General features: G+C 44.8%; 1 protein-coding gene across 2 annotated transcripts; it reads right to left on the reverse strand.

Moving 5' to 3' along the window:
* Positions 1-266: 266 nt before the first annotated feature.
* On the reverse strand, positions 267-21,268 carry TRIM54 (tripartite motif containing 54). 2 transcript variants are annotated; one of them, XM_077915966.1, is made up of 9 exons: positions 20,739-21,268; positions 4,687-4,859; positions 3,998-4,169; positions 2,363-2,458; positions 1,492-1,725; positions 1,212-1,231; positions 977-1,101; positions 722-814; positions 267-419 (listed from the first exon to the last, which is right to left on the reverse strand). In XM_077915966.1, exons 1-9 carry the CDS (start codon positions 20,904-20,906, stop codon positions 403-405), a joined length of 1,098 nt encoding a protein of 365 aa, XP_077772092.1. In that variant the 5' UTR covers positions 20,907-21,268; the 3' UTR covers positions 267-402. The 2 variants fall into 2 exon arrangements, with proteins under 2 accessions (XP_077772092.1, XP_077772091.1); XM_077915965.1 differs by having other exon boundaries at positions 1,212-1,234.
* Positions 21,269-21,579: the final 311 nt, after the last annotated feature.

Genomic DNA, 21,579 nt, shown 5'->3' on the forward strand with positions numbered 1-21,579 from the left:
GCGCGAGGGCTCGGGCAGAAGGGCCTTCAGCCGGGGTCCGCATCTCCATCGTTCCCCCAAGAACTCAGGTGCTGGTGCCGCCGCACCACCCCGACCCTTTTCCCTTGGCACTGAGCTCGCCAAACCGTGCTTGATACCAAGGAGATGCCCCGCAGGGGTCATTCCACTTCCGTCCCTCAAATGGGCCCGGATCCGGAGAAGGGCAGGATGGTGATGGGGTCACTCGGAAGCCGAGACTGAGAGTGAGCAGTGAAAGGAGCTGCGGGTCTGAACACATTAGCCCTTTATTGAGCCCCTCCCCCGCGGCTGGGCGCCGAGCTGGGTGGCGCAGCGGTCTCTGAGCAGGTCCTCCGCGACCCCAGCGCCAGGCCCCGGTGCGCGGGCTCCCCAACAGGGAGCAGCTCAGTGCCCGCCAGTGCCTGGGAAAGAAAGCTCGGTGGGCGGGCGTTCCAGAGGAACAAGGCAGCTCCGAACCCCAGCTCGCCCCTTCTCCCCCAGCCACGTGGCTTTCTCCTCTACCTCCCGACCCAACCTGGTCTCCCAAAGCCCCAGAGGAAAGGCTGGTGGGAAAGAGAGTGTACTTCTGCACGCGCGCTAGGGGGCGCCCCTCCCGCTGGGGGTGGGGAGGCCACCAAAGATCGCTGGTGCCGCAGGGCGGCCTCACTGCAGAGGGGCCCGGGGCGTCGAGCCAGCCCCGCCAGGCCCCTCGGGCCACACTCACCTTCCGGCCCATCCGGCCGCTCTTCCTCCGGCCCTGCGCTGCCCTCTTCCCCGTCCAATGCCACCTCCTCATCCTCTTCCTCCCCGGAAGCGCCTGTCCCCCAGGAAGACCCCGTGAGGTGGAGTCCCTGCTTCTCTGGCCGCGACCCCCCCCCCGCCCCCGTCCCCGTCCCCCGTCCCCCGTCCCCCTTCCCCGCGTCGCCTCGGGACGCCCAGTCCCAGCGCCCGCCGCCCCCTCCCATCCTCACTCCCTCACCGGGCTGGAAGTCGATGGTCCTCAGCATTTCGGCCACGTGCTCCACGCTCACGGTGAACTGCTCCATGCTTTCATAGCCCGGTTCTGGCCGTCCTGCCAGCTCCACTTTCGACATTGTCCCGACCCTGCGGCGCGGCAGCCGCTCAGCTGGAGTCGCCGCAGCACCCTCAACCCGCTCTGCGGGGCAGCCGAGCCCAGGCAGCCCCTCTTTGCCTCTCCCGCTCCGCCTACTCACTTATTGATCAGCTCCTTGGCCTGCTGCAGGGAAGAAGGGAGGGTGAGCGTAAGCACCGCGCCAAGCGCTGGCAAAGTCCCATTGCTGGCGCCCACAGTCCTGCGCGGTAGGCGCGGATGCATATCCCGGGTCGTTGAGGAGAAAACAGACTCAGACTGGGTGACTTGCCCGAGGCCGTGGGGCAGTTGGCTGCCAGAGGTAAGACTGGAGCCCAGCCCTCCTGGTGCCAAGGCCCCCACTGCCGCCACTCTGCGGCCTCCCTCCCTCCCCCAGCGCCCACCTGGAGGTACAGCGCCATCTGTGGCTCCTCCATGGACTGGATGGCGGACTCCACGAGCTTAGAGGAGGCTTCTAGGTGGTCTCCATACTGGCGGATGAGGCCCCGGACGCGCTGCAGCTTCTCCTCCTGCTCGCGGGCCAGCGCCTGCAGCAGCTCGGCCTTGCGCTCCTCCAGCACGGAGCACAGGGCCTCGAACCTCTGGTTAAGCAGCTGCTTCTGCCTCCGGCTGTTGTCCTGAAAGAGCGGAGCAAGGATAAGATTTCTAGCTGGGAGAGCACGCACCTACTTGTCCCACTCCCCAGTAAACAGGCGGCACAGACAGGAAGGAAAGTACCCCACCCATAGCCACGGGCTGCTGATAACCCAGGTCTTTTCAGTAATACCAATTACAAGATTTTTAAAAATTGGGATATAATTGACTTTTAGCATTATATTAGTTTCAGATGTACAATGTAGTGAAATGTACATATTGTGAAATGATCATATTTGTACATATTGTGAAATGATCACAAGTCTAGTTATCTATCATTACATATAGTTACAATTTTTTTCTTGTGAAAACTTGAGATTTTCTCTCTTTAGCAAATACAATATTTTAAAGGAGTTCAGAAGTATCTCTGGTCCTAGTTTTTACTTATATTATCTCATTTAATTCTCAAAAATATCCAGTGAGGTAGCCATCATATTATTCTCATTATCATTATTTTATATGTTTAAAACAAAGCATAGAGAAGTGAAGTAACTGGACCAAAGTCACGGAGCTACCCTGGGAACTCAAACCTAGTAGCTTGGCTAAGCATATCCCACTAATTGTGATTCCCTCCTCCACGAGGAACCCAGAAATTTCCCCTCTCTCCCAACCCAGACTCACCTCGATGGTCTGGCACACTTCCTCCATCTGTGTGATCACTGCTTGCACACGGTCGTTGCCTGCCACCAGCATTGCGATGCCATCACTGAGCTCGCTCTGCCACACACACAGGCCAGCACTTAGAGCTGGAGGACCCTGTCTAGAGCTGTACCCTTCCCACCCCAGCCAGGGCTGCCTAGGAGAGGACTGTCCCTCCACTCCACCAGCAGTGTAGCTATTCCAGAGATCTAGTGGCTTGGTACTGTCCAAGAAGTGTGAAAGCACATTTGTGGATTCTGGAAGGAGATGGAAAGAGGAGGGCCTCCATCAACAAATGAGAAAGGGACAGACATTTGCCAAATATCCACCAATTGCCAGGCCCTGGACTAAATGCTTCGTCTGTAGATTCACGCCTTCCATCAATTCAGAAAAATTCTTCGTAATTATTCCTTAGGATACTATTACCTCATCTCCATTCTCTTTATTTGCTCATTCTGTGACTCTGAGGAGACATATGTGCTCATCCTTCTTATCTCCCAGTGCTGCATCCTAGGCTACTTTTTCAGGCCTGCCTTCCTGTTTGCTAATTCTTTCTTCAGAGGAATCTGTCATTTAATTTACCCTTTGGATGTCTTATTTCAACAATCACATTTTCATTTTTAAAAGCTCTATTTGGCTCTTTGTTAAATCTGCATGTTTGGCAATCTATTATTGCTAAGGTTTTATTCCATCCTTTTAAGAAATCATTTTATGCACAGTAATTCCCAATTCTTTAATATTTCCAATATCTGAATTCCTCAGAGGTCTAATCTCTAATTTTGGTTTCTACCGACTTCACTCAGGTACACTTCTTTCTGTATCTTCACTTTTGAATTAATATTTTGTTGTTCTTAATCTAAGGAAACCCTAAGAGCCTAAATTGGGTGGGTTTCCTCCACGCAGATTCTGCATTTGCTTTTGTCAAAAGCCGGTGGCACATCTGACTACCTTAGTTCCTGAGATTCCAGTTTAACCCAAGATTTGTGGAGGTCTTCAGTTCAGGTGTCCACCTTTCAGGAGTCTGGAGGCATAGTCTCAGCTGTCTAGCTCAGGAGTACTGCCAACATTTGTCCTCTGATATAATTTTTATTTCCCTTTTTTAAAAGATTCATTTTGTTCATGAGAGAGAGAGACTAGGGGGAGGGGCAGAGGGAGAGGATCTCAAAGTAGAGCATGGAGCCCAACATGCAGCTTGATCTCACAACACTGAAATCATGACCTGATTTGAAATCAAGAGTCAGATGCTCAACCGACTGAGCCACACGGGTGCCCCACTGATATAGTTTTAAAATTATGTTTTATGTCAAATGTAGTTGTGTGGTAGTGAGAGGGCCTGGAGAGTATCTAGGCTGCCAAACTGAAGTTGCTTGTATCCATCTAATTGTATCCTTAAAATAACTTTACAAGTTGGCATTTTCACCCTCATTTTATAAGTGAGGAAAGTCAGGGTCAGAGAGGTCGAGTGACTTACCTAAGGTCACACTGAGTCATGCATAGAGCTGGGACTGTAGCCCTGATCTGCCAGCCTTTAAAACCAAGTGGAATGAGAGGCTGAAGTTGGAGACCCTGTTCACTGTCCCCAGCCCCACCATGCCTGCTCCCTCCACTGCTTGATACCTTCTGACGTTTGTAAATGGTGGGCAGTGGGGCCACCTCACAGTCCTTGTGGGCACCGAAGACCTTACAGAGAGAGCAGGTGGGCACTTCACAGCTCAGGCAGTAGATATTGATCTTCTCCTCTTCGTGCTCCTCACACATGAGGTGCTGCTCGGCCTTGGAGTGCAGTGGCCTGGAGGGGAGCGGGCAGGGTGGCAGAAGGGTCAAGGGTCAGGGGCCAGGCTGGAGAGAGGTGGGTCCTACGATTGTGGGGCCCCAGGAATACCTTCTCTTCAGCCTTTGCCAGCTACCAGTCACAGCTGGGGCTGGGGCTGGGGCTGAGCAGGTGAGTGACTTCCATAGTGCTCTTCATTAGAGGAATACAAAGAGCTAGATTCGAGAACAGCCTCTATTCCAGGGGGCAAGGAAGTCTCACAGGGCAGGACGTCACAGAGGGCTGGCAAGGACTTTGCTGGTGGACCACCAGCCACTCCCCAGCTGGAGAGGGTGCAAGGGAAGCATGACCAGGATCAGAGACCCCTGAGCTGGGTGACCTGGGGCAAGTCCTTCCCCCTCCTAGGGTCCGGCACTCTTATCTCTAAACTAAAGAAACAGGCTGGTCATTTCAGCCCTTCCCCTTTGGCTGATGAGTTCCCCCTCTGTGTCCCAGGCCCTGCTCCTTAGAGAGACAAGAGGTCCCAACAGCTCACCGGGAAGACTCCTGCTTGTAAATGTCAATAATGTTCTCTACTAGCAGGTTTCGCTGCAGGCCATACACACCATGTCTGTCCAGGACAACCTCATGCCTGCAAGATGGGCAGCGGAAACGGCCTCCTGAAGACACAGTGGTGGAGCCCCGGGATTGCCACAGAGGGTTCGAGGCCTATAGAGACAAGTAGCATGAGAGAACAGGCAGTGAGGCAGGCATGAGGGAACAGGGAGGAGGCAGGAGGAAAGGTCAGGAAAGGGCTGAGGTGCAGGAGAATGGTGGAAGAGGAGACATCAGCTCTTTCCAATGGCGGGGCCTTCCTCCTCTGAGAGCAGCTCAGATGGGTAGCCATGGAGATCTTATTTCCCACTGTTGCCTCATTACTTCTTAAGTATCCCTGCACCCAGAGCCTAACTTTGGTAAAGGCCCAGTCAGGATGGAATCTCTTCAAAGAGGCCCAGCTTGCACATGTGGGGAGACACTGATGTTGACAGGAAGGCCAAGATTGGAAATGGATTCTGTGGTGCAGGCGATGTCCTCCTGAGGCTCTCTTGGACCACATCTGGGGGAGATTCTCTGGAGCCGTTGGCAGGGAAGTTGAAACAAATGCTGAACTATGGGGCACACAAGCCATGTCATGCTGGGTAATTCTAGGAAACTATTTTAGAGACTGAGTCAGGACTGCTGCCCCTAACACTGTTCTACTGTGTAAATTTGAGCAAGCATTCAATCTCTGTAAAATTAAGGACTAGATTGAATTATTTATTCTACAACAAATATTAAGCATGCCAGGTAATTGTGAAGCCCTGGGGATAAGATATAAACAAACACATCCCTGCCCTAAAGGCAAGCAAACCCAGCAAACTGACAACTACATCCAGCAAGCTGGGTATTATGTATGATAAGAGTGAGCTCAGGGACCCCTGGGTGGCGCAGCGGTTTGGCGCCTGCCTTCAGCCCAGGGCGCAATCCTGGAGACCCAGGATGGAATCCCACGTCGGGCTCCCGGTGCATGGAGCCTGCTTCTCCCTCTGCCTATGTCTCTGCCTCTCTCTCTCTCTCTCTCTCTCTGTGACTATCATAAATAAATAAAAATTAAAAAAAAAAAAAAAAGAGTGAGCTCAGAAGGAAGATTTACAAGAGATGGTCATCACTTACACCTCTAAGAGAACTTGCTCCATCCCATCCTAAAAGCAAGAACCCTGCCACGGTCCAGGCCACAGATGATTGGCTCAGAGTTGAGAAAGTGATCACCTGATCCAAGCAGAACCAATCAAATTTGCTCTCCAGAATTTGGAATTGAAACTGGGAAGTGGCCGTGGCTAGACCACTTGCAGCTTTGAAACTGAAAAGACCTGTGGAGTTAGGCAAAAAGTTGACTGTGGCCACCTGTAGTCTTGTGCAAGTGGAAGTGGAAAGTGGGAGAGGTCAGAAAGTGTGAACAGAAAAGCTGGTCTTCAGAGAAGACAAAAGAGTCCACTATGGACAGCAGCAGAGATAAGAGACTGGCAGAGACTTCTTGTTCTTCCATATTCACCTTGTCCTCAATAATAGAGCCTCTGAATTTTTTAACCAAGACACATGGAATAAAGGCTGTGTGTGCAAGCCTCCCTTCCAGCTGAGTGTGACCAGGCGACTGCATTCTGGGATGTAGATAGCAATGTTTTGTGCCATTTCTAGGAAGTGTCTATAATGGGAGGGGCACCGCCTACTCTTTTCTCCTTCCTGCTGGCTGGAATGAAGATGGAATGGCTCAAGTTGAAGCAGCCATGTTGAGCCAGGAGGTAGTCACATGATGACAATGGCAACAAGATAAAAGAAGTGAGTCTCTGATGAAGCAGTCCTGGAGTGCCTACCTATATTTCTGCTTGAGAGAAGAAACACATTTTTAGCTTCCTTAAGCCAGTGCTATTTTGGGTTTTCTGTCATTTACTGGAGGACCTAGTCTTGACTGGCTGGAAGACCATGGACTCAGAGAGAGTAATGAAGAAAATAGTCACCTATGACTTTGAAAATTTAGATGTATTTCCTGTGGGTGAGTTTGATGAAATTCTCCAAATCCTTATACTGGTTATCAGCCAGAGGGCCCCTTATGTGTGTGTGACAGCACCCAGAATACATAGAGGGCATCCAAGTCCATGGTCTTGTTTGAACCTTTAAAAGCAAGAGATGTAGACAAGGCAGGAAATGTGGCTCCTGTGAAGTGCGCAAACCTGTCTTGGCAAGAGTGACTGGCATGCCACAAATGTCACATTTTGGGGGGATTTCTTGTAAATTATAAGAAGTTAACACTTCAGGCCATCATAAAGCCAAATGGTTTAATTTGAGATTATCCAAGGTTGTGTCTGTGCCTTTGTCCTTCTCCATAGCTAGAATTGTATCAATACTGCTGAGTTTAGTTTAGGGAATGGGTTAAAGTGTAAGAACACCTGGCTTTTGCTTAATACAATTAGCTTTCATTATTTATAATACAAGTGAGTAAGGATGTGTTGGGAGAACCCTAACCCTGGAGGGATCTTACTTCTCTTTGATTAGCTGGTGGCTAGCATCTGAAGGTGCTCAGTGAATGTTTGAATGGCTGGAACTGGTGGCTAGCATCTGAAGGTGCTCAGTGAATGTTTGAATGGCTGGAAAGGGGGCAATATTCTAAAGTCTTAGGGCAGAGCACAAACTTCTGAGTAGTGTCTTTCACCTATTTTCCTCCCACACTGTCTCCCCCCTTTCTCCATACTCATTATTTAACATTTGACACATGTTTTGAGGGCCTATTATGTATTGAGCACCACGCTATGGGCTTCCCAGGCATCACTGAATTTAACCCTCAAGAATTTCTTGTAAATATGGTGGAGAAAATGAACATTTACTCCCTCACTTGGACTATAGGAGCTATAGTAACAGTGGCTAATTGGGCACATACTTTATGCCAGGTTTTGCTCTAAGTCCTTTCATTTGTATTAACTCATTTAAGCCTCTTATCAACCTTATGAAATAGGTACTACTATTAGCTGCATTTCAAAGATAGGAAATTGTAGCCGAGAGATGTTAAATCAATTGCTCACGGTCATCAGATAATGGGTGGCAGAACCAATATTTGAACTCAAGCACTCTGACCCCAGAGTCCACCCTAAAAATCAATATACCACATTGTCAGATGCAATAAAATTGAGGCCACCTGAAGAATGATGCCCAGAGCTAACATTTGCCTCTCTGAATCTCAGGCTAAACAGATTTTAGTGAATCTGTTTAACCAACCCTTCATAAAGGAAAGGAAAAACAATGTAAGTCAGCTGTGCAACTGTGGACTGATGTTATTTGAGCAGAGATAAACAAAATATGAGCCATCAAACCCAAACCCAACAAAGCAAGATAAGGGCCCAGCTTGCAACCAGAATGACCTATTTGTCTGTGAAAAGGAAAGGAAATAGCTCAAATCTCAGGGAGACTTCCTCCCATGGATTTCCACATGCCCCCCCGAGAGACAGTTCCTCAGATTATGTGTGAAAAGTGTTCTGAGGCAACAGAACCAAACTGAGACACTCAATTGCCTACTAATCCAGGTCATACCCCTCTAATTCACCAAAGAAGCCAAAGGACTAAACAGAGATTGCAAATCAATGATAATATCTAGCTAGCCAGTTTAGATTTAAGTGAACAGTGGAAGAAAGCCAAGGTAAACAGAGGGTTGAGTAAAGGATTCACCCTCAGCCTCAAATAGAACTACCCCTATTCAAAGAGGAATGGCAAGCAGAAAGGATCCAATAGGAGATATAAGCCAAGATAATAAATTAAAAAAAAAAAAGAAAGGAAAAAGAGGCATGACAAGCAAAGGACAGAGGAAGAATATTTCGGAAGAATTGCTCTAAGAAACTCTTTCAAAAAAAAAAAAAAGAAAAAAGAAACTCAGTCTAACCTTTTTAAAGAAATAAAGAAAACATAGTCTCTTTGATTAAAGAAGAGATGTAAGTAAAGGGGCACTGGGTGGCTCAGTTGGCTAAAGTGGCTGACTCTTAATTTCAGTTCAGATCATAATCTCAGGGTTGTGTGGTTGAGCCCCGCATCTGGCTCTGGGCTTTATGCTGAGTTTTCTTGTCTCTTTCCCTCTGCTCCTTGCCACCACCCACACCCTGTGTGTGTGCACTCTCTCTCATGCTCTATAAATAAATAAATAAATAAATAAATAAATAAATAAATAAATAAATAAATAAATACTTTTTTTTTTTTTTTAAAGAAGAGCTATAAGTGATCAGAGCTAGAGAAGAGAATTGAACTGGCAGAATTAAGAAATCATGTAAAATATCTTATCAGCATAGAAACAAAATCCACATTTGACACTATAGTGGGAAGTAGAATGCATGACGCTGATAGAAGTCACATAGATGGTAGTGGAAAATAGCAGGATAAAAGTAATCAGGACTACATGGTACGGTATGGGTCACCCTTGAGGACATTGTGCTAGGTGAAATCAGCCTATCACGAAAGGACAAATATTGCATGATCCCTCTTATATGAGGTACCTGAAATAGTCAAATTCACAGAGATAAAAAGTAGGATGGGGGTTGCCAGGGCCTAGGGAGTGTGGCAGTGGGTTGTTATTTTAGTGGGTACAGAGTTTCAGTTTGGAATGGTTATACAACAATGTGAATATAGTTAATGACATTGAACTACAAACTAAAGAATAGTTAAGATGATAAACATATATTATGCATTGTGCCACAATCTTTAAAAAGTAGGTTGGTTTTTTTATTGTTGTTTTTTAAAAGATTTACTCATTGGAGAGAAGGGGAGAGAGAGAGTGAGGGGAGGAGCAGAGAGAGAATCCCCAAGTAGATCCCCTGCTGAGTGCTCAATCTTGAGACCCCATGAGATCACAATTCCATGAGATCACTGATGAGCCCAAACAAGAATTCAGGTGCTTAACCACTGAGCCACCTAAGTGCCCCTAAAAATTTTTTTTAAAAAACCCTTCAGACTCAGGTGGACCAGAAAGCACACTACCTCTTCCCCACTTGCCCTGCCTGTAAAGACATTTTAGCAGCTCATCCCATTGGCTAATCACTGCCATTCTCTTGGGACCCAGGGGTCTGAAAGACAATCGGTTTCAGCAAGTCCAATCTAAATCCTTTGTTTGAAGAGCACCTTTCTGGAGAGCTGGAGAGCTCAATAGCAGGTAGTAGGGAGGGGGTCACACCTCTGCCTTCTTTGCAGTTTGGCTGGTGCTGCTCCCTGGAGTAGGTACCACAGCCCACCACAGGTTTCCCAGCCATCCACGGGTCCCATAGTCTCCTGCCAAAGCTCAGGTCCTCCTGTCATATCCTACCTGGGTGAGCTGGCTGGCTTTCCTCTTAAGCTCCAGGGCATCCCCTCCTTTCTGTGATTGCTTCAGCACTGTTTCCTCTACCCACCTCCATGCCCCATATCCTTTGCTAGTCAGTCCCTGGCATGCATATGTGTGTGTGTCTGCGTTTGTGTGTGAGCGCACACGTGCACCCTTTCACATTACGGCTAAATGTGACTAATAATGAAATAGCTGAGTTTATCTTTTTTTTAAATATTTTTATTTTTTTATTCCTGAGAGACACACACACACACACAGAGGTAGAGACACAGGCAGAGGGAGAAGCAGGCTCCATGCAGGAAGCCTGATGTGGGACTCGATCTTGGGACTCGATCTTGGGACTCGATCTTGGGACTCGATCTTGGGACTCCAGGGTCATGCCCTGGGCCAAAGACAGGCATTAAACCACTGAGCCACCCAGGGATCCCCCAGTTAAGTTTATCTTTTGGGTTTTCCATGCTCTTTAATTCTTGGCACATTCATGTTGCTTGGAGTCCCACTCTGTGTTATCTGTGAGCTAGCTCAGTGTTTCCCCAAGTATGGTATACATACTGATGAAAAGCATGAAGATTTTAGGTGGTATAAGGATGGACACTGAAAATTTTCATGTATTTATTTTGTGCATATTAGAAAAAATAACCAGTCCATATAGCTAGTGATTTTTCGAGGATTTTGTCATTTAGAATGAAGATCAAGTAAATATTTAATACGCTTCAAAAGTGAGTCCTTTTAAGAGAAATAATCAATCATAGCACAGGTGGTACACAGCTATGGCAAAAATTAGGAAGGCAAAACGAGAATGAAATCTGGGGAGTCACTCTAACCCTTTCCTGACTCCCTCCTCAATCGAAACTTGTCTCATGTCCCCCTTTTTTTTTTTTTTTTTCAAATGCTGGGTGATTATTTTGAGAAAGTCATCTATACTGGATATATGGATAAAATTGTTACCCTTTCTTGGTAATATTTCTATATTTTATTATTATTTTTAAAGATTTTATTTATTTGGGAGAGCAAGAGAGCACAAGCAGAGGGAGAGAGAGAAACAAGCTCCCTGCTGAGCAGGGAGCCAGGACCCTGGGATCATGACCTGAGCCAAAGGCAGATGCTTAACTCACTGAGCCACCCAGACACCCCATCATTTCTATATTTTAACAGAAGGCATTTAAAGCAGCACAATAAATGAAAAGTAGCAATGATCTGAAGATCTGGATTTGGATTTGCCATTTATGACCTTAGGAAAACAATTTCTCTCAGGGTCTCAATCTCCTCATATCTAAAAAGAAGGATCTGCACTTAGCACCTCCTCCAAAGGCTGAGGTTCCCTGAGCAATGGGCCTTGATGGATATAATATGGTTAAGAATTTCAGATGCCAGGGCACCTGGGTGGCTCAGTGGTTGAGCACCTGCTTTCCACTCAGGTCATGATCCCAGGGTCCTCGGATGGAGTTCCCCATCAGGCTCCCTGCAGGGAGCCTGCTTCTCCCTCTGCCTGTGTCTCTGCCTCTCTCTCTGTATTTCTCATGAATAAATAAATAAAATCTTAAAAAAAAAAAAAAAGAATTTCAGATACCCTGACCTGTGAGGGTATCTGTCTGTGAGACGGGGAAGGGAGCTGGTGGTTTTTATAACAACCTTGCCCTCTCACACCACTGAGGCCACTATCTCTAACTTTGACTCCTGTGATCCAAGGTCTCTCTTGTTTGTGCCTCCCCATAGCTATCCATGGAGGACCCTCTTGCTGTCAGATATAAGTAGTTCCTGAAATCCCATCTCTGAAATAGTCCTAGTGTGTTTAGATGGATTTACATGTTCTATCACTTGTATTATCTATGAGGTTTGAATTTTATATAATACACCTGTACTATTTTTGTAATCATAATAAATAATAATTTATTTTCATATTGGAAATATACTGGTTATTTGACAGTAGAAGAACAATTAAACAAGTTATGGAATTATTATGCAATTATCTTTAGCACAGTTCTTCATAGCCCGGGGAGATACTCATGTTAGGATTTTATTTTTATTTTTTTTTCATGTTATGATTTTAAATGAAAAAAGTAGGATATAAATTTATAAATAGGATCCCAATTTTGAAATGGGTGATTTAAAAATTTTCTTCTGGGCAGCCCTGGTGGTGCAGTGGTTTAGCGCCGCCTGCAGCCCAGGGTGTGATCCTGGAGACCCTGGATCCAGTCCCACATCAGGCTCTCCCTATGATGCCTGCTTCTCCTCTGCCTCTCTCTCTCTCTGTCTCTATGAATAAATAAATAAAATCTTTAAAAAATAAATAAATAAAAATTTTCTTCTTTGTATTCATCTACATTTCTCAAATGTCACTCAATAGGGAATCACTTTTAAAATGCATAAAAATAAAAGTTAAATATTTTTTCAATAATTATTACTGAGTGATAGAATTGTGGGTTATTCCTTCCTTTTTTTTATAATTTCCAAATTTTGTACAAAGACTTTGAGGCTGGGCAGCCCAGGTGGCTCAGCGGTTTGGCGCCTGCCTTCAGCCCAGGGCCTGATCCTGGAGACCCGGGATCGAGTCCCATGTCGGGCTCCCTGCATGAAGCCTGCTTCTCCCTCTGCCTGTGTCTCTGCCTCTCTCTCTGTGTGTCTCTATGAATAAATAAATAAAATCTTTAAAAAAAAAAAAAAAGACTTTGAGGTTTGAAAAAGAACTTTTACTTTTTAAAAATTCGGGGTGCCTACTGGCTCAGTTGGTGGAGCATACGACTCTTGATCTTGGGGTTGAGTTCCAGCACCACGTCGGATGTGGTACTTAAGAAAAAATAAAATAAAATATTAAAAAATGCAATGCTCAGTCCTGACATGACTGGAAAGGGGGCGCCAGAGTGCCATAAAAACCACGAAGATAAACCACTAGAACTGTAAAGAACCATGGTGGTTCAAGGGAGGGGATGTTCAAGAACTACCATTTGAAGACAGTACACAGGTAGCAGACAGCTAGGTAGTAAAGAGTTTTAGGAGACCAGAGAGACTATAGGATTTTAAACTACAAACTGTGGAGACATGGGGGGGGGGGGGCAGCTAGAAAGGTAAGTTTTTAAATGAAGGGCTTTCAAATGTTATTTATTAATTTTTTTAGATATTTTATTTATTTTATTATTTATTATTATTTTTAAAGGACTTTATTCATGAGAGATACAGAGACATAGGCAGAGGGAGATGCAGGCTCCCTGTGAAAAGCCTGATGTGGGACTCGATCCTGGAATTCTGGGATGACACCCAGAGCCAATGGCAGACACTCAACCGCTGAGCCACCCAGGCATCCCAATTTTATTTATTTTAGAGAGAGAGAAAGAGAGAGATTGGGGAGAGGGCAGAGGGAGAGACTCCTCAAGCAGACTCCCATTGAGCACAGAGCCCGATGCAGGGCTCAATCTCATGACCCATGAGATTATGATCTGAGCTGAAAGCAAGGGTTAGATGCTTAATGGACTGAACCACCCAAGCATCCCTTTTAAATTTTATTTTTTAAAAATTATGGTAAAATCAGAGGGCTTTGAATTCAAGGGTAAAGATCTGAACTTAATTTTGTAGGCAAGGTTTCTGAACTAGGAGAGAAAATGAGAGTGAATATTAATCTAGGCGAGGTAATTTAGATAGGTGTGAAGAGAGAGAGAGGTTAAAGGCACAGATCAATTGGGAAGCAAGTGCCATAGTCAAAGCAAGTCATGGGCCTACCCCCTCCCTGAGTTATCTTGGAAAGATGAGGGATGCCAGAGGTAGATCAGTAGGGCTGACCATTCACATAGACATGGTTAGGTCAGGGGCAGAAGAGAAAGTCAAAGACTATTCAGGCATTTCAAGCCTGATACTTGGGAAGATGCTGGTGCCTGAAATGCAAGAGTATTTAACTTGGGGAATGCAGCCCCCAAAGATCCTTGACTAGATTTCTGTAAACACGGATGACAAAAAAAAAAAAAAAAAAAAAAAAAAAAAATCACACCTTGATTTTCACTAGCCTTTAGCAGAAACTGGGCATTTCCTAGGTTATAGAGGTAAGCAACAAACCACAGTAGTTTTAGTGGTATTTTGTTGCCCACAGAAATCACAGGCATTTTCATATCACATTATTGTTGTTGCTCAAATATCCAAAAATAATTTACGCTTATCACTACTTCTAAACTACTTGAAGCCCACTGCTTGATCTAGTGATTTAATATGTTAATCCAGAAGCACATACATTACTCTATCAAACATGTTCTAATTACTCTGGTAATTTATTCCAGTGCTTCTCAAGCTTGTATTCATTACTGCTCCTTCTAGGAATCTTTTAAGATATTCCCTGCCCCCGATATCAATTCCTTCCCCCATTAAATTTTAGTGCCAAAAATCTACAAAAGCGAAACTCATAGAAGCATAGAGTAGAAAGGTGGTTCCCAGTATTGGGGGAAATGAGAAGATTCTGGTCAAAGGGTGCACACTTTCCATTATAAGATGAATCAGTTCTGGAGATCTGATGTATAGCATGGTGACTGGAATTAGTCATGGTATATTGTATACTTGGCAACTGCTAAGAGAGCAGTACACCATACACACAGTGGTAACTATGTGAGGGAATGGATATGTTAAGTCACTTGGTTATGGTGATTATTTCGCAATATCAAATCCTTAAATTTGCACATGTCAAATATGTATAATTTTGTCAATTATATCTCAATGAAGTTGGGGAGAACTTTTACATGAAAGTAAAAACTAAATAAAAATTTTAAAATAAAATCATAACAAGAAATTCTAATGCTGTGGATATACTTGGGGCAATATCAGCCCTGTTGAGAATGTATGAGAATGCATGCTGTGTTCTAATATGATCCAGTGTCTTTAAAATCATAGGAGTTATATTTTATGCATTTAAAAATATTTTTCTTACATAAGCCACAGACATTGCCTTTAGGGCCCACAGGCTTTACAAACTGACAAAGGGGTCCATGGCCCAAAAATAGATTACTTCCTGCTCTGATTGTAAGTTCTACATGGTCTCACCACACACAGGAATCTCACATACTAAGGTGTGGACGGCAACATGCTTACGATAACTTCATAGCTGATCGTCTCTACATTGGACTAACGATCTCTCAACTGACTAATAGCAAGTTAGCAAAATCCCATCTTCTGCTTCTGTTTATCTATTTCAAGACTAAGAAATAACACTGTATGTTAACTGGAATTAAAATAAAAACAGTAAAAAAAAAAGATACAAGTTTTTGTAGATGACTGTGTAGAAGTACAGGGAATAGACCTGCTCTGAACTCAATAAACTACACTGGATATAATGCATCTTTGAATTAACATCTTCTTTAAGATATAAACTTTTGTAAACAATTGTGTAGAGGCATATGGCAATAGACCTGTACTTAACTCAAAAAAGGACTGAAAAAATAACTGATGGGCTCTATTGCACACAGAAATGTCTTTGTTCTTTCCTGAGATCTTACATTTTCACAAGAAAGTCAGTCCCATAGAGAAAAATTTCCTGTGCCAATGAGATGATGTGTAGAGACTCTAGGAAATAGAAGACCTAGATTTATGTCCCTGCTCTGTCCCTCTGTTTGTATGTCTATAAGCTGTGTCCAGCTCTCCCTATAAAATGGAAATCACATCCATTCTATCTAACTCAAATGGAATCACTCATGTGAACGTACTCTGTAAGTGATAAAGCATTGCACAAAGACTTGTTAACAATCCTAAGAGTATATGACCACATAGAACTACAGGACATGAAATAACTATTCTTTCTCTACTGTGGAGGATGAAATGGAATGGAGTAAATAAATAGAATTTAATTCTAGGCTATGTTCAAGGCTTTCGTGTGGCATACATGCCGAGAGATGTCTTTTAGGCTATATGGTACTTCCCTTTTTTTTTTTTTTTTTTTGGTAATGTTTCATAGCATCTAATAGAAATGTTCCATCTAGCGGTGCCTGGGTGGCTTGAATGGTTTGGCACCTGCCTTCGGCTCAAGTCATGATCCCAGGGGCCTGGGATAGAGCCCTACATTGAGCCACACACCAGGCTCCTTGCTCAGCAGGGAACCTGCCTTTTCCCTCTCCCTCTGCCCTTCCCCCTGCTGATCTGGAGGCTATCTCCCCAAAATGGTGATCTGGCCAATGATGAATAGTGGACCATGCAGGTCTTCTTTTTTTTTTTTTTTTTAATTTTTATTTATTTATGATAGTCACAGAGAGAGAGAGGCAGAGACACAGGCAGAGGGAGAAGCAGGCTCCATGCACTGGGAGCCCGATGTGGGATTCGATCCTGGGCTCCAGGATCGCGCCCTGGGCCAAAGGCAGGCGCCAAACCGCTGCGCCACCCAGAGATCCCCCATGCAGGTCTTCTGAGCCAGATCTTCAGAGTATACTGGAGAAACCACAGGAAAATGGTAGACAGAAGACCAGACATTTGGAAAAATATTGAAGAGTCTTGGAATAATTCAGATGTCGGCAAAAGCTGAGCTGTGGGTAGGAGAGGGATTCTTAGTGGAGGGCTGGCTCTGCCTGACCTAGCAAAGAGCCTGGCACCAAGGCTCTGTGACAGGAGACTGGCTGGAAGGAAGATTGAAAAGCAGAAGAGTGAGTCAAAGTTAGGACACTGGTAACAGAATAAAAAATGCTTTAAAAAGGAAAATCCAGGGGTGGCTGGCTGGCTTAGTCAGAAGAGCATGCTACTCTTGATCTCAGTAATGTGAGTTCGAGCCCCATGATGGGTATAGAGATTACTAAAAAAATTAGCGAATAAACTTAAAAAAAAAAGAAATCCATAATAAGGTTTCTTGAATTTGTGAAATCAGATTGTTAGAATTACAAGGATGTTAAAGCATCCTTTGAATCTATATGTCAACAGGCTTGAGAGGTAAAATAGCCCAATTGACATCACATGACAAGAAAGGAAGAAGCTGGTGGGATCAGAACCCAGGAGCTAGTCTCAGTCTAGGTTTTTGTTCTCCATTAAGTAAGTTTCTTCCATCAAGTAAGCAAGATCCTTAACTCTGCTACAAGGTAAATGGCATTCACAAACTCTCAGTGAACTGATTTCTCATAAAGGAGACCTGCCATGGTTGGGCTCCGGAGGTCCTGGTGCCCTCAGGAGATGGGCCTCTCCTTGATGACAGCAGGTCTTTACAATGAACCGATAAGGAATTAGATTTCAGGGTGGAGTGAAACAGAAGTCATAGCTTTCCCAGGCTGCCCCTTATTAGGGCAGGTGGCCCTTTTCTTCGTATGCTCATATCTGCAAATCTCTCCCTAAATGGACACCTTCCAGAAAAGCTGTTCCTCAACAACCTTCTTCTAAGGCCTTCTGGTTGTCTGTTAAATTACAACAGGTTGCAGCTCATAAACAAGTGCCCACAGTGAAGTGGGGGCAGGTATAAAAATAAACTGAAGGCTTGCTTAAAGGAGTTTAGGAGTGAATAGAGTTTACAAATACAGAAACGCATGGGAAGATGTTTGTGTCAAATTCCCACACCAACAGCTTTCCTCTAGTCAAAGTGCTTGGTAGCTGAGTGGGTGCAAGTGTGGAGAAAGAGGGAGGGAGAAATTAGAGGGGGTTAATGTGATATTTCGGTGTCTTTTCCCTTTAAATTCAGAGTGAGGGAGAGAAGTATTACAGTTCTAAATAAAACTAGTTAAATTGTGATGGCAGCTATATAAAGATATGCATGGCCACAGGAGCTTGAAAGTAATACACAAATGTGAAAATCACTGTGTTGGGGGAGGTAGGATTCTGGATGATTTTCTCCCAAACCCTTAATACTGTTCAACATTTTCAATTAAAAGTTTTAACTTTCCAGATTTTTTTCCTGGCTCTCTAATTAACCCGATGTTATAAAATCACAATTCTCTAAACTTCTTTTATTTAAAAAAAATTTAATGTTTAAGTAACCTCTGTACCCAACGTGGGCTTGAACTCACAACCCCGAGATCAAGATCAAGATCTCATGCTCTACCAACTGAGTCAGCAAGGTGCCCCACAATACCCTAAAATTCTTGTTTGTTGTCCATCACAGCAGTTTTTAGGACAGCAAAACACTGGACACCATCTAAATGTTTCAGAGGACTGATTTAAATAGACTGCAGTCCAATCATAACAATGGAACACTATGCAACCATTTATTTATTTATTTATAGAGCGAGAGTGGGGGAAGGGCAGGGAGAGGCAGAGGGAGAGGAAGAAAGAGAATTTCAAGCAGGACCCAGGCTCAACCTCACACAGGGTTTTGATCTCATGATCCTGAGATCATGACCTGAGCCACAATCAAGAGTCAGAAGCTTAACAGACTGAGCCACCCAGGCACACTTCTGCAGCCATTTTAAAATGAAAATGCGGATCTGAATGTGTGCAGATGGAACAACTACAGAAAGAGTAAGTGAACAAAAGCAGATGTAGGACAATGAGTGTAATTTAAACACACAAACATAGGTGGACCTATCCATGGAAAATCTCTGGGAGGGTACCCAAGAAAATTGGAAATGGCTACCTCTATTTGGAGAAGGGAAGTGAGAGCCTGAGGTAGTCATTTTTCATGCTATAAACTCCTATACTATTTTTTAAAGTGTGTGTGTGTGTGTGTGACACTGTAACTTTTATAAGTTCTATTAACTTTCTAGGCAATGTTCTCGGTATTCTTCCTAAGTGGTTTTAAGATAGAGTTACCAAAAGTCTTATTCTTGTTCCCATACTTAGAAAACAGACAATCTGATTATGCCTACAGTTGTCAAAATGTGGAGGCAATGTGTGAAAAAACTAAATATGCTCATCTTTCAGAGGGAGAACTACTGAGATGTATATACATAAGTGCAGCCAAAGAACTGGGTCAGCCTCCCACCAGGCTGCCCCAAATAAAGCAGAGCAAGGAAATGAGCTGTTCACTCTTCTCCTTGGTGGGGGATGCCCAGGGGTGCTCTGCACTTTAAAAGAGACATATCAGTCCAGATCCACAGAACCATCTCAAAGTTCTGGGAACCATGTTGTTTCCCAAACATTCTGCATAGGGTTCAGCCCAGTCTCAGTTCTCTCTGGGTCCAATCAGTATTTCAGAGCTTTAAGGCACCAAAATGGTGCACCTGGATATAGAGCACTGACTAGAACAAGGGAGGCCACTTAAACATTCTGTAGCCTCCATACAGAGAGCTTTTCCCTGGGACCCTCTGCCCGATGATACTATATGCTTCGTACTTTGATACTCTGGTGGCTTTTTTTTTTTTTTTTAATAGGACAGATTACCTTCACTTTCAAAACTTCTCTTTGCTTTCATGTATTTCCAGATCTAATGGAAAGATGTTTCACTACAAATTCATGAAAAGTGATGGCAAAACCTTGTTGCCATTCCCTCCTAGGCATCTGACTGAAGGATGTTCAGAAATGTACTTAGCCTGAGGAAAACTAAAATAGTGGGCAAGGCGAAGCCTCTAGTACATGACTTGATGTCCAGGATAAGCAGACAGAGCAGTCAGCCCTTCCCAGAGAGGGAAAATCCTTGGCTCTGAGATATTCTGGAGCCAAACAATGTAACGGCAGGCTAAGACACAGAAGAATAGGAGATGGGAATGGGCTTCAACAGGAAGATGGCAGACTGCCAAGGATAGGTCACAGGGCACAGCTATGGAACAGCCTGACTTAGCCAGCCCATTATTTTTTCCCAAACATGCTGCCCCAAAGAACAAAAAAAAAAAAAAGAAGCATTTTCTTGGTTAACTTTAAAATCATTTGCGTTCAACACATTTCTCCCTGAATTCTGATACAGGTGAAGAATATGTGTTAGTGATGTTCCTTAACACTGCCCTGCCTACTAAGCTAGCTAGCTCTGGTTTATTCAGATATTTTACTTCATTTGCAAGGGGTGTGTGTGTGTGTGTGTGTGTGTATGCAACTTTTCCCCTTACTTTCTCTGATCTTTCTTCCAGTGGCAGAGGTCAAAATAGAAAATCCATTTATAAACCATTCTGGTATATGCTGCATTTCTTTTTGAAACCAGTAGCTAAAATGACATCTGTGAATTTGATTAGCTATGCTTTGCCCCATGACCGCACATAAACCAAAGCTGGTTGCATTTCTCTACATTCTCTCTACTTAAGTGACCACAATGCTTTTTAACCAGCAGGCCCCTTTATTGACCAATCTGGAGTGGGGCACAAGTGTGAACTTTAGTTGGGGAGAATTCCCAATCTCCTACCCACTCCCACTCTGCCCCAAAAGATGGATGTGCTAAGCTTGGCCTCAAATACAAATACTTTCATCATGGACTGTGCTCATAGGGCTTATTTTTTAATGTTTCATTATCTCATTGATATTTTCTCCAAATCTTCCATATCATTCTCAAAATCTGAAACTCTAGACTGGAATAGAGAGTCCAGTACAGATTGTTAAGCAGCTTAGGGTAGGACCACCTCCCTCCCAGTTTCTAGTTTCTATGGGGGTCTTCTCTCTTCTGCAGATACCAGCTTTCCAGCTGCTGTCCAGGCATGCATAGGCTGTCCTTGCCAGCCTGCAGAGCAGTTGCTGACTCATGCTTACTTTGGGATCTACTAGGACCCCGAATCTTCTGCTCTTCCGCCAGGACAGACACCACCCACTTCATAGAGTACTCTGCCCCATCACCTTCTGGTCTCAGCTCTGACCTGATGAGAAGTCTCCCACAAATCTGCACTGCTTTACCTGGCCCTGCCCTCCCCCGATCCCTGGCCCACCTGGAAGACATCGTTGGCACACTTTCGGCACAGGTTGTGCTGGCAGGGCAGGATCACCACCGGTTTGGAGAACATCTCCAGGCAGATGGGGCAAATGAGCTGCTTCTCCAGGTTGTCCATGCTATGTGCATCCCCTAGCAGCGGCTTGAAACCCACTGTGAAGTTCATCCCCTCAGCGATTATGCCTGCCCTGGCCTTGGCCCTAGTCCTGGCCTTCCCTCACTGCCCCTGGACCCTTCCTCGTTTACTTTAGACAGCCCGTAGATTCTTATGGTCCCTTCTACTGCTCACTCTTGAAATAGGTCTGCTATCTCTCCTGTCCCTTCCTCCAACAATTCACCTCGTCTTCAGATAGCTGTTTTCAGATACTTCTCTTTATTCCTTGCTCTGTACCCCAGCCAGGCACATGTAGCTTTATCTGTCCCTCCCTTCCTGAATGATTCTGTCCCTGAAAATTTCTCCTTTTGTTTCCCAAATGATTCTTGTTCACTCTATGGGCAGTACTGTTTGTCCCTCACTTCCCAGAGAGGAGATTAATTTTAACATGGGGGTGGGGAACAAGGGGCATCTGCATGACATTCCAACTCCCAATTTAGCTCATGTAAGGCGAGCCACAGCTGTCACCAAGTGAGTGACCCTGACTCACTCAGGAATGGGTGACTCTCATAAGAGCAGGAGTGAGCTCCACTCTTATGGTGAAAGGTGGGTCTGCAAAGATGTCAAGCTCTCACGCTCAGTAGGCTCTGGTGAGCCCCTGACCCCCATGCTCTGGTGTGGGCTCTTCTTCTAGGGCAACAATGCAGAATCTAAAATGGCCTGGATGAGAACCATACATGGCTCA

The sequence above is a fragment of the Canis aureus genome, chromosome 12, assembly GCF_053574225.1.
Source record: "Canis aureus isolate CA01 chromosome 12, VMU_Caureus_v.1.0, whole genome shotgun sequence".
In the NCBI taxonomy this organism is placed as follows: domain Eukaryota; kingdom Metazoa; phylum Chordata; class Mammalia; order Carnivora; family Canidae; genus Canis; species Canis aureus.

Excerpts from the sequence above, each read along its gene's own strand:
- TRIM54 (XM_077915965.1), bottom strand. The coding sequence starts at position 20,906 with ATGAACTTCACAGTGGGTTTCAAGCCGCTGCTAGGGGATGCACATAGC. Across the intron at positions 4,170-4,686 it reads TACAAGCAGGAGTCTTCCCG|GCCACTGCACTCCAAGGCCG; the intron begins GTGAGCTGTTGG and ends GCTCCCCTCCAG. Across the intron at positions 1,102-1,211 it reads GCCAAGGAGCTGATCAATAA|GGTCGGGACAATGTCGAAAG; the intron begins GTGAGTAGGCGG and ends GCCGCGCCGCAG.